Source organism: Heteronotia binoei, chromosome 11, assembly GCF_032191835.1.
Source record: "Heteronotia binoei isolate CCM8104 ecotype False Entrance Well chromosome 11, APGP_CSIRO_Hbin_v1, whole genome shotgun sequence".
Taxonomy (NCBI): Eukaryota; Metazoa; Chordata; class Lepidosauria; order Squamata; family Gekkonidae; genus Heteronotia; species Heteronotia binoei.
The window spans coordinates 49,578,923-49,591,879 of record NC_083233.1 but is presented as its reverse complement, the minus strand read 5'-3'; the positions used below and the strand labels follow the sequence as shown (position 1 = coordinate 49,591,879).

Below are 12,957 nucleotides of genomic sequence, written 5' to 3'. Positions count from 1 at the left end.
AGAGCCTCTGCGTCTCCTACCCCAGCAGAGCCGCCATGTTCTATCAACGGTGCTGGTCAGAGGAGAAAGTCACAACGTAGCCTGTCTGCCGCACGGAACTGTTGTCTACGCGTCTGTTTCTCAGCCGGGCCTTTCAACTTGCGCGCTTCCGACCATAGAGTTTACACGTGCGGAGCAGAGCGGCTACGAGTTTCCGGGTGATTGTCGCGTTCTATGGTGAGGTTCAGGAGAACGGAGAGCCGTTGTTGAAGCATCAGTCGCAGTAAGAATCCCCGACGGTGAGGAACCTGGTTGATGCTGTGGGAGGGAAAAGTTATTGGGGTAGGCCCGGGTGGTATTGATGTGCTTGTAGTGTCCCCCTCCTCCCAGTTTTCCTTCGCATGCAGTGGATGGCTCGGGTCTCCTGGAAGGCCTCTTAGCTTAGGCTTTGTCGTTCTCCCCAGTACTGGCTGCCGAGTATCTCCGGTGTTGTGTAGGTTCTTACAATACCTTGTAGGGCTCTTCGTGCTTTTGATGTGGCTATCGCCGTTCAGGAAGCGGAGTCAGAAATAGCGTCCCATGGATTATTCACGTGGCCTGGAGGCGTGTTTAAAGAGAGGGACCGATTCCGCACTTAGCACAGGCCTCCCTTCTGTGTCGGGCTCATCAGGATAGCTCTTTCCCCCGGGTTCATTGGAATCTCTGGAACAGGGCTGTGTGTTCCCTGCTTGCTCCCTGCCTTATGCAAACTCGAGAGCCAAGGACGAGACTGAGATAAAGGCTAATGCGGGGTCGCTCTTGTATCCGGCACTCTACCCTTTCCTGCCTATAAAGACTGTCTGGTGGTGGCATCCTTTTCCCCTCGTCCAGGGCCGGATCTACCCATTTTTTGAGCGGGGGCAAAATTAAAAAATGGTGCCCCCCCCACTCAAAAAACGGTGTGTGGGGGTGCCTGCCGCCTCAGGCAAGGCACCCCACCCCCACAGCGCAGCCCCAATCTTCCGTTCCCCCCCCAGGTGCCCACCCCTTTTTTCTTTCCCAAGTCTGTGCACAGACCCAGAGGAAAAAAGGGGGCGCGGCACAAACGCCTCCCCCGATGTTGTTAATTTCTCCTCCCTGGGTCTGTGCACACAGACTCAAGGAGGAGAAAGGTGGGGGGAGAGCAGTGTTTGCGCCATCCTCAGCTCCAAGGACTGTACAAACACCACGAGAATGCCCTGGCTTTCTCCTCCCCGGGTCTGTGCACAGACCAAGGGAGGAGAAAGGGGCTGGGGCAGCATTTGCGCCGTCCCGGTGCAAACACCACCAGGGCACCCTTACTTTCTTCTCCCCCCGTTCTGTGCACACAGACTGGGGGAGGAGAAAAGTGTTGGTGGAATGGCCAATTTGGCACCACTCTCTGATGGCGCCCAGGGCAGGCATGCACTCTGCCCCCCCCCCCCCAAATCCGGCCCTGCCCTCATCCTCCCCATCCTCATTGATCCCCTCTCCTCCGAACTGGTGTTCTTGAGCTTTTTCACTTTCTAAGTTTATAACGGGGGGTGGCAATGATGCGAGGAATGACTTTTGCATTTTAACTTTTCAGGTTTGAATACAGACAACTACCACCATGTCTATTGGAGTGCCAATTAAAGTTCTACATGAAGCAGAGGGCCATATTGTGACTTGTGAGACCAATACGGGTGAAGTCTACCGGGGGAAGCTCATTGAGGCTGAGGACAATATGAACTGCCAGGCAAGTTTCCCCCAAGAAGTAACAAGTGTGTGTGTGTTGGGAGGGGTTTATAAAATGTCCCACTGTTTTTTCATCCAATTTGGTGGAACTCTAAACCCAGAGAAAACTTGATTGACTCTTTCTGTGCTACAGAAATAAATCATAAACTGACATGCCTGGAAGAAGTGCTATCTCACCACATCCACTCAAGTTTTATTTTTTTAAGCTCCTTGAGATCCCCCAATGGCAATAGAGTTGATTAATCCGCAGATGTTTGTGCTTTGTAAGCTGGGTATGAGTGATCTGAAGAACATAGGGAGGGGCCCTCATTATATGGGACAATGTGCATCCTTGTCAAATGTAGCCCATGGGCATCATTAGCATGGATCTGCTTCATATATTTAGCTCAATAAACAAACTCTTAGAACAAGTGCTGCTCTTTGTTTTATAGCACCAAAGCAATTTGACAAGCTGATGACCTTAACTACACATTGATTTTTAGTCAGATTTACTAAGTACTGGTGATGCTTTCTGAGACTGCTCTTTTTGGCTCGGCAAGTAACCAGCAAATCCTGCTTTCATGCTTTTTTTTAGCACTTTTGCACTCAACAATTCCAATTTTTCCCTTTCAGATGTCCAACATCACAGTGACCTACAGAGATGGGCGTGTGGCACAGTTAGAGCAAGTGTACATTCGGGGAAGCAAAATCAGGTTTCTCATCTTGCCAGATATGTTGAAAAATGCTCCAATGTTGAAAAGCATGAAGAACAAAAACCAAGGTTCTGGAGCTGGAAGAGGCAAAGCAGCTATTCTCAAAGCCCAGGGTTAGTGCCTGTTTATGTGTAATTCCAGAAATCGGGAGAAGGGCTGTGATCTAGAAAGGAGGATTTTCAGTGTAGGGGGTGGGGAAGGAGATTTCAACATCCTGCACTGGTGCTTCACCCTTTTCGTTGTGTAAAGATACAGTTCCCTTGCATTTACAGTTTGTGAATCTGTTACATAGTCTTTTCTGTTTCCCTGGTCCCTAGTCAATATAGGCGGCTTAGATTTCGGAAACAAAATGAATACTGCAAGCAGAAATGAGCCAGGGGGTGCTGTGTTGAGAACTTGGCTTACTCTGGAGCATTAACAAGATCTATATGTGCTGTGTGTTTTCCTTCAGTGGCTGCAAGAGGAAGAGGCCGTGGAATGGGGCGTGGCAACATTTTCCAGAAGCGAAGATAACTTTGGACTGTGTCTTTCCTTGGTGAATTAAAAACTGTTGGAAGATAATTGTGTTATGTGTTCCAATAAATGTGTTTCTTAGAAAATGGTAATTCTGTTCTGTGGAATCAAGTTTGCTTTTGATGTAGAAACTGGCTTCTGTTTTACCAACCAAGTTAAATTAATGTTGGGGGGTACAAGTGGTAGTATTTTAGCTCCTTTCTGCCGCCATCCCCTCACTCCCCATCCTTTAACAATAATTGTGTTGAGGTTTTTCACACTGTTGGATTGTGAATGGGGCTATTAGCCACAACTTACCATATACAGGAGAATATCATGCACTTAGGTAATTGGTAATGCATGTTGGTGTTCAGACTGTGCACTTTGATAAACAGAATAGTAACTCTGGCTAAAAATAGACTTCTCAAACAGGTAAGTGTTCAAAGAGACTCTGCGGCATTGTTCTTTTGATGGTCCATCCCTAACTGTGATTTATTTATAATTTGGCATTGTTTGTGTTTTACATAAGACTCACTCAATGTAATGGTTCTGTAACAGCTTTAGAAAAAGGATGAGAGAGGCATCCAGATATTGTAGGCTTCATAGAGGGCCACGGATAACTTTGTTGCTTATTATCCACTGTTAATACATGAAACTTTGTTCTACAAACCTCCACCTAACCCAGAGCCTAATTTTGATTTAGAAAAGAAATTGCATGTAGAAGGTAGCTGTTTAAAAAAAAATCTTATAACCATTAGCTGCTGAAATTTAAAAAGTAAACTAGAAAACTTTGCAACTCAAAATCTGGCTAGTTCAAAACAGTATAAGCCAAGGTTTCTATACCTTTTAAAAACTGAACAATTACATGTGCAAACACAGTTTCCCTTAGCACTATAAATTGCAGTCGCTTCAGTGTGATAATCCATACAATGGGGATGGAGGTAACTGCTGAAGATCAACATGAAGCTGCTTGTATTATTTTCTTCCAATGAAAGGTGATGAATCATGTATTTGCTCAAGAAAATCACAGTGTTACTTCTACAGGTGTGTGTTGCTTTCTTTAGCTCCTAAAGTGCTCCTGCATTTGAGGAGAAGGGGAAAAGTGCTCAAACTCCAAAGCAGTAAAACCAACAACTTAAAGGCCTTCTGAGAAAAGTTAATTACACTTGTTTTTGTTAATTTTGTAACATGTTATTTGCTAAGACAGCACTTGTAATTACATTAATTTGTAATGAAGACATTCTGTTTAATACAGAAAATGGTCCCCATCTCTAGTGCTCTTGCATAGGATCCATTCAGTGCAGCAGGGCTTGAATAGAGGAACTTCTAAGTCATCTGTCCAGGAGGTCTGTAGTGAGCCTGCTCGTTCCCTATTAAAATATTTGGATAAACAAGTCATTTATTGTCCTTCATTGCATACAGCAAACGGTGGGAAGCACTGCATTCTCAGTTTCCACACTGGCCTTGACATGTTTTAACACCACTTTAAAATCAAGCCATCCCCAGTGGCAGAGCTGTGATGTGTTCTAGACAGGTCCATTTCTCTGTATCAAGCAGCCCAAGCGATACAAGCATTCCTGCTCCTCCCGGTCCATACAACAATACTTGTTTCTTTTAATCCCCAAAGAGATGGAATAGAGACACCCATCCCTAATGCCTGGGCTTGAAATACCCTGACACTGCAACCCAGTCACATGTTCTCTTGGTCTGCACACAGAGCTGAATGTGGGATTCCATTGCCTTTTGTCTGAAGAATTAAAACACTACTGCAGCGGGGAGGGTGCTTGGCACAAGGGAGTAGCTCATGCTTGCTTTTCCTGATGAGGTCCTTCTGAGGAGCGGCTCAGCCTTTAAATGCAGAACTCTCTCTGCAAATAAAAGTCATTGCCCCTGATGCTTAATAAGTTGAGAGGAAGAAAGGGAAGCAAGAAGGCAACAGCTTGTACTTTATCCCAGCCAGTGCTGTCTGGAGGTTCTGAGTTCCTACAAATGGTTTACCTACTGATGGGTTCCTTGTCATCACGGTAAGTGACTGATCCCCTGTTAACGAAGTACATGAGATGAAGACCCTGGCTGTGAATTGCAGCAGTCTTTCACTGGAACAATGTAAATTTGATCAGGGCTGTTAAAGGCAAGAGAAGTGCCAAGTGAAACTGGCTGGAAGAGCTGGAGCCATGTGCCTGTACAGCAAGTACTACTGCCATGGTATCATTCTTGTACAGAAGGTCTTGCGCAGTCACCTTTTGCAGGACCACTGGCCGAAGATGCATGACTCTTCTTCAGCCTTTAGGTGTGCCTTGTCAGCCTGAAATGCAGCTGCTGCCTCTGTGCCTTCTAGCTGGCCAATCTTGGGACTGGTAGAGAGCTCAGAATCGCTATCTAGGGACTCGTAGATGGTAGGCAGGGTAGTCTGCAAATTGAGACGCTTCCGCAAGCCAACCAGCAGAGGCTGTGGCATAGAAGACACATCTACGTTGTTGCCAAGGTCAATCCAGGCCAAGCAAGGGAACTGGTTCATGTCCTTCATGGCATCAGTCAGTTCTTTTACAGTGGCTTTGGTCAGGCGATTCCCGTTGAGGGAGAGATGGGTGAGCCTGGGCAGTGACCACAGAAAAGGAAGCAGGAGGTGCATCTTGTCATCATTCAAGTCAGTGAAGCTTAAGTCCACTGTGTGGAGGCTATGGCCATTGTTCTGCAGGTAATAGGCCATGCGATGGATGTCCCGTGTGGAAAGAGGGATCCCTGATAGGTCCATAGCATCTTGGCTCAGCTTCTTCTGTAAATTGTTCTTTAGACTAGAGAGACAGTGCAGATGGGGGGAGGATTAGGGAGTTTGGTACTTAAGATCCTTTAGGGCAAGAAGAAACAGCTTGGCAATGCTAACTTGGTTCCTTAGGGTGGCGTGGAACCCCTCTAGTTTAAAAAAAAAATCCCCACAACTGCAGGCCAAACTAATGTAGCTAGGCCCCTGTGGAAGAGAGCTGCAATGGCTTAAGAGGATTTACAGTTTTAAGCCTATAATAATATCTTCCTGTTACACAAAGCCTAAACTTGTGTCAGTCCATCCTGCAATAGTTCTGCATATTCTTGAAAGGTATTTTAGGTGCATTGGTAAATCAGTTCCCAGAACTGATCTTACAGTGACATCAAAGAATGCTAAAATTCCAGAAATGCAGAGATGACTTCCACAAGCAACCTGGCTTGTTCAGCAGAATACCAAAAATGCCTTACAGGAAAACTCTGCAACTTGAGTAGCTTTGCAATACATCTGAGTGACAACATAATACAAGACACAACCATTGGAACATGTGTTCTAGGAGACCACAACTTAACTGTAGCAAATCAGTTTGCCATAGAGGCAGCTCAGCCTATTGGGCTGTATTTTGAAGGAATTTTACAGAAAATTGCTGCTATTAAACAACGTAGTAAAAACTGATTTAACTGAACAGTTAAACTGAAGTGGGATGTGAGGCAGGTTTCTCTCCTGTAAGCTGATTTTCCCTCCTCTCGAGACCTTGGGAACTGCTGAGAAGGACAGCTTTTGCATTCATTTTAGGAATGACTTCCAAATAGACAGGCCATATTGTGCTACACCCATGACTGGTATCTGCCCACCCCACAGCCAATATTATAGATACAGCAAATATGTATCTGCCTGTACCAGCTATACTCCCTGAAAGAGGAGAGTTCCAATAGCTCACTTTTTTAGCCTCCTTTGTACATATAAGGCCAACTGTGGCTCCCTCTGGTGCCTGTGACATATTCACAGTTTCCGTGTAGCTGTCATTAATTCCTATTAGGTGCAAAGCTGCTGTCAGGACCTTGCTAACAAAGCCACCTTCTAATTGAGCCCTTGGGGCAGAGACACGTACTTTAACCTTCTCTATGGAGCTCTTGCATACAATCCCTCCTTCAACACCTTCCTCATTTCCAGCTTGCTTCCATCCTCTGGTCAAGCTCACCCCATTTCAATCCCAGACACTTATTTTCCATGCCTGGGTACAGCTTGCAATAGCCCCCTAGCCCCCCCCCTTAAGTTTATGGTGTGTGAACGGGGTGGGGAGGGAAGGAAGCCCAATTGTGGAGGTAATATGGGGAGGGATGATGGCTCAGTGGTAGAGCATCTGCTTGGCAAGTAGAAGGTCCCAGGTTCAGTCCCTGGCATCTCTTAACTAAAAAGGGTCCAGGCAAATAGGCGTAAAAACCTCAGCTTGAGATCCTGGAGAGCCACTGCCAGTCTGAGTAGACAATACTGACTTTAATGGACTGAGGGTCAAGTATAAGGCAGCTTCATATGTTCATATAAGATACGTTGGCATGCTGATTGTATAAGGGTACTCAGTATGAATGCTCAGTATGAGGTGCCATTTTTATGCAGACGGAGCTGGCTGGGGGAAAGGAGCCCTTTCCTTAGACAGAATGCACCGGCTGGCCCCTCTCTTGCTGATGCCCAGCCAAGGATCAAGAGGCTTACACCTGCACCTGCCCTGCCCCACTTTCAACCCCCACCCCAATCTGCATTTCTCACCTTGCCTGTGACTTCCGATGTGGCATGCTGTGCTGTTGCCATTTTGAATGAGGAGTCAAATGATAAATCAGCTGCCGGCAGATCCGATCTGCAGACTTCCAAGGGTCATATTCCTGAAACCAAAAGAATCTAAGCTATCAGCAGGGAGCTTGGTGGTTTTAATTTCTATACCATGACAGAACAGATTAGTCCCCAGAAGGGAGACCAGGAGTGACGTGCTACAGGACAAGACCAAAACAAAAGGTCAGGGAATATTACAGATAAACTGGGAGGTGTAGGTGATGGTGAGCACAGTACATCCTGGACAATTATACCTCTCCATCTCCCATCATTTATGAACAACTCCCTAATCTAAGGCAGTAGCACTGGAACAACTAACAAAGACACAAGCTTAGGGATGAGACCTTGCATTGCAACTAACCCAGACACACCTACTCTGTCCCCATGTCTAATACCAGTCCTAATAACATCAGCTACACTAACTGGGCTCATCTAATGTCACATGTCAGCAATGCTCTGCTGCTCTTAACAGGGCAAAAATTTCAGTACCTACAAACGGGTCATTTTGTAGAAAAAGAGGTGCCAGGGCTCATTTGCATATGCCACACACCCCTGCCATCACCAGAAGGAATATTAAATTATATCAGCTCAGCATCTACCTTAAAATGCTTCTTGAATTATAACTGTCATAATAAAACCTTATTCTCATCATACTTTTAAAATTACTTTTTCCTGTGTGGCCACAGTAGCATGATGAAGATTTCCATCTGCCTGCTTTATATGTTTTGGTTATTTTCTTATTTTCTGTGGAGAAAAATATTAGAAAGTTTGTCAAATCTTAGAGCTCAGCAAAATTCCCACAGTGAGTTTGAACAATGGAGCCCAGAGGCAAGTGTTTGGGGAGAAAGGTAAGAAAGAGCACAATAAAATTTAGACGTTCTGGAGCTCCTGCCCAAAATGAGGGCTGCCTACAAAAAGGAATATGTGGACAGATATCCATTGTTCAAAATGACACTACTCAGAAACCAGTGGAAAATCTCCCAGGACACACTGTTGCTGATCTTGCAACCAGGGCTTTTTTGTAGGAAAAGCCCAGCAGGAACTCATTTGCATATTAGGCCACACCCCCTGACATCACAATTGTCTCGCACAGGGCTTTTCTGTAGAAAAAGCCCAGCAGGGACTCATTTGCATATCAGGCCACACCTGCTGACACCAAGCCAGCCAAAACTGCATTCCTGGCTCCAAAAAAGCCCTGCTTGCAACCATTCTGTAGCAAAAAAATTTCAAAGGCATACTTCACTGTGAAAACTCCAAAAGTAGAATTTATCAGGAAGCTTCATATTATCTAATTAAGATGCTGCAGGGATTCTCAGTTCATCTCATGAAAGCATGACTTAGTTTAGCAAGTCTAATAAAAATATTTTATTAATGCTTTCATCAATGCAAGCAGGGCTTTTTTTGTAGAAAAAGCCCAGCAGGAATTTGCATACTAGGCCAAATTCCCTGACATCACCATTGTTTCACACAGGGCTTTTTTGTAGAAAAGCCCAGCAGGAATCTATTTGCATATTAGGCCACACCCCTTGACACCCAGCCAGCCAGAACAATGTTCCTCTGTGTTAAAAAAAGCACTGGTTGTGAGTGGCAATTGGGCTTATCTTATACATATTTGAGCTTTGCACAGAAATGCAAGAAACAGAAACTAACATTTCATTAGCTTTTGACTCCACAGTTCACATTTCTTCCTCCACATCTCCTTCTGAGGACACACTTCATGCAATAAATGGGTTCTAATTTCTGGCACAATAAACCTCTTAGGTTTTAAGGTGATGCAATCTTGCATGCGTGTGTGTGCATTCATTCTGAAGCTGCAGACTGTCTCATGCCTTGTCCTCAACTGATGTTGTCTGCTTATCAGTGCTGTCATAACACACACCTTGTATACTGCTGGGCTTGCCCTGGGATAAGCAGTTGCACAACTGGCTTGAGGCTTTCATGCCAGGGGAAAAGAGAAGGATACCATGCAGTTAACACCACCATGTCCAGCAATGGAATTTAGTGCTAAAGATTAAAAAATAGCACTATTTGGCATATGTATCAAAATTAAAAGCAGAAATGTTTTAGTTATCTACAAGCAAAATTATGACTATACCAGAGAAACGATATGTGCCAGCTGGAAACAGCTGTGCCCAATGCTTCCTTGGCACATTGATTTGAGAAGTAAGGGGGGGGGGAAATAAATGCTGAAACAAATTCTGTCGTAACTGTGTATGATTTGGACAGAAATAGTCACAAGAGTAGCTGCATGTTTAGATTCTGAGTTAAATTTTAAAATGTGTATTATCATATACATTTTAGCATATTTTAAAAGTCTCATTTAAACAATAAACCTATTCCAAATGTTGTATGTCTGCAATATACATAGGTATTGCTATTCTCTAATAGTGTGGATTGCTTCGCATCTAAATCTCCATAGTACATATTTTAAGTAAACCCTTGTCCTTAGAAGCATTTTGTTCCTCCAGTGCTCCCCCAATATTTCCAGTTTTTTTCTATTTACTGGGAACATGCCTTCACATCTCTAATTGAATCTACCTGGACACCTCAGGCAGCTTGAGATGCCCAGGTTTTCTCCCAAAGTAAGCAAACCATGTACAGACACATTTCTCTCCCACCCACGCCAGCGGTAAGCCATGAGCCTCACCTTCTTGGGGCACTGCAGGTCTCTGGCTAGGCTCATCAGGAGGTCGTGGGAGATGGGATCCACAAGGTTGAGAAAGGCAGCCTTCTTATAAAGGACTTCACTAAGGAATGTCCCTTCTAGACCAAGATCCTATGGGAAGAAAGCAACCAAAAATCAAAAACACTGCGGGGAGGGGGGGGGGGGATGTCATGAGCCTTCAACCAAGAGTGGCCACTACAGCAGTGAGGCATGCCACTAAGCCACTTTAAGGGATGGGCATTGCGACTCAACATTTCCCATTCCTTTTTCCCATGCAACCTGCCAGCAAAATGAGCTGCCTAGCATGTATACTTAGCTAGGTTTCTTGAAAAAGAAAGGCAAAGACCAACAACAGTTGGCTTCTTCAGTGTGGACCTCCAACCAGGAATCACTAGCTCCAACTAGAGTTGAAGGAGCACTTGCTCCAGTGTGCTGGAATAACTGTCCTGGGTTTCGGTTTGGCCCTGCACTTAATGCCTTGATCTTATTCCATCTCTCCCCGCCCATGTTTTCCCGGGTCCTGCCGCATGTCCGCCTCAGCCAGAGCAGGGAGAGTTCTGTGTGAAACAACGAGCGTAACAGATCAATAGTGTGCAGAGCACCGATCGCCCCAATCTACCTACAGACTTACACGCTGGTGAAGGGGCTAACTTGTCAGAAGTAGTCAAAGTGATGTTGTCACAACTGGGCAGTAAGAGCTTGGCGCCCTAACCAAAGCTAACCGCGCTGGCCTGCCGGTGCCGGAGGGCGAGTGCAAAGAAGAGGGCCCGGCCCAGCCCGCCACGCCCTGCTTCCGCCCCCCGCTCTCCCAGACAGCAGCAGCCGCCGCCGCCGCTGTAGCAGCGCTCAGAGGCGCCTGGGCCCTTGTGGGGAAGGGAGAGCGCCTCATCCCCGCAGTCTGTGCTTCTCGCTCCCCAGGCAGCCAGGCGGGCTTCTGCGGCTGCCGGGAGGCTTTCCAGCGGAGGCTTCCAGGCGCGCCGCTCCAAAGCCTGGGTGGGCGCCGCCCCTGCCGCGCCCTTGGCTTGCCGCGCCGCGCTCACCTTCCGGAGCAAGAGGAGGACGTGGAGCGCCTGGTCGCGGTGGCGCGCGGTGAGGGTCGCCTGGATCTCGCGGATCCACTGCACTCGCCTCTCGTAGGGCGCCGCCTTGGCGGTCCTCAGCGCGCCGGGCAGCTTGGGGGAGCCGCGGAGCAGGGAGGCCAGCGGGAAGCGGCCCGGACGCCCCTCCGGCGGCCTCCCGGGCCCCCCCTCCGGGCTGCTGTGCCTGCTCAGTCGGGAGCCCATGGCGGCGGCGGCGGCCCTGCTCGGGCTCAGCCTCCTCCGGGGCGCGGCGGTCCGGGCAGCCTGGCTGGTGCGGGGCCGCCCCCCAGCATCTCCACGGCGGCGGCGGCTGCTGCTGCGGCTCTCTGCGCCAGGCACGTGCACGGGGCGGGGGCGCTGCTGGCTGCTCCTGCTGGAGGAGTCCGGCTCGGAGGGGGGGGATTCCCAGGGGACCTCCGGCCTCTGATGGCGCCGCTCGGCGTCGGAGCCATTTCTCTCGCTTTGGGCCACTCAGGACTGGCCCGGCCAGGAATGTTCCGTTTCGCCAACCAAGTGTCCCCCCGCCCCGGCCAGGCTTTGTTCCCGGACCAGATGAATTAATCTCCCCTCTGGGTTCATCGCTGGCGCCGCCTCCTTTGCCAGGTGCATAGCGATCGCAAACATCAGCAGTTTCCATGCTGCTTCGCGGAGTCATATTTTACGTTCTCAGTAGTACTGGGTGGAGCAACAGTCGGAACTGTCATGCTGCAAAGAACCCAGCGGCTTCATTCAGCCCACTTTGGTTTGCTCAGTCGGCTAGGAGCAACATCAAGGCTCTGAACATTTAGTGGGATTCTGTTGCGAGGCAGACTAGATGTTGTGAAGCACTGACTTGGAGCCAACTCAGTTTTTTGCTGAGTTGTTGACCTTTCTGCCATCCCCCTGTCTTGCATGGTTTTTGTCCATGCAGTTCCCCTGATCTAGCATAGCTGTTTTTCTGGCCAGAGTCCTGTCATTTTCAGCAACAGAAGCTGGCCCCAGCCCACTGAAACAGTGTCCTGGAGAGAACCCCACCGCACTGTTGAAATTAGCATTCTTCCAAAATGCCTCACTTACACAACCAGATGGGAATCTTTTGGGGAGACAAATAATTCAGTACATGAGAACACTTAAGTGTTGAAGGTTTTATGGATGTGCTTATTTACCGTAGTTTTCATGTCCCAGAAAGAATAGTGATTGTGTTGAGTGTCATTGTGACGGATAGGTTAAGTTCCCTCTCTCCGTTAGAGTGACCAATGAGAGCTGATGGAGTGTTGAGAGAGACAGCTGGAAAACAGCAGTTGGGAGTTGGCAACTAGGGGTAGAAAGGGGAAAGAGCATATCTGACTGTGAAGCTGAGGTGAAGAGCGGCTTAAAGCTAAATAGAAAGAAAAGTCAATTTGTAACAAAATTCCAAATGCTGGAATAGGGAAACAGTTTTAAAGTTCAATGGAAAGCAGATGTTGTAACCCTAACCTTACTTTCTTCAGTGTTACATTCAAACCATAAATAAAAGTTCGCCCCTTGTTTATTTAATCCTGTGTTACAGGGAAAGAAACACATACACAAGTCAAGGTCTCAGTCTTCATATATTTTAGGATATGAATAAATGGTGGGACCATGTGACTGGAACAGCATTTGAGCCCCAAACCCAATAACTGTTTTGAGTGATGGAGGTTATTAAAGGGGACTGGGTTGCCCTGTCTGTGGCTGTTTCTGTAAGTGAGAGAGCACCTGAGGAAAGAAATG

General features: G+C 47.2%; 2 protein-coding genes across 2 annotated transcripts; one reads left to right on the top strand and one right to left on the bottom strand.

Annotated features, from left to right (window-relative positions):
• Positions 1-20: 20 nt before the first annotated feature.
• SNRPD3 (small nuclear ribonucleoprotein D3 polypeptide) lies at positions 21-3,010 on the top strand. The gene is made up of 4 exons (XM_060249681.1): positions 21-278; positions 1,565-1,714; positions 2,326-2,518; positions 2,857-3,010. The coding sequence occupies exons 2-4, from the start codon at positions 1,589-1,591 to the stop codon at positions 2,916-2,918; spliced, it is 381 nt and encodes a 126-aa protein (XP_060105664.1). The 5' UTR covers positions 21-278; positions 1,565-1,588; the 3' UTR covers positions 2,919-3,010.
• A 1,056-nt stretch (positions 3,011-4,066) lies between these two features.
• On the bottom strand, positions 4,067-11,433 carry LRRC75B (leucine rich repeat containing 75B). Its single transcript, XM_060249679.1, has 4 exons — positions 11,191-11,433; positions 10,133-10,261; positions 7,426-7,538; positions 4,067-5,692 (listed from the first exon to the last, which is right to left on the bottom strand). The coding sequence occupies exons 1-4, from the start codon at positions 11,431-11,433 to the stop codon at positions 5,134-5,136; spliced, it is 1,044 nt and encodes a 347-aa protein (XP_060105662.1). The 3' UTR covers positions 4,067-5,133.
• Between the last annotated feature and the right edge of the window lie 1,524 nt (positions 11,434-12,957).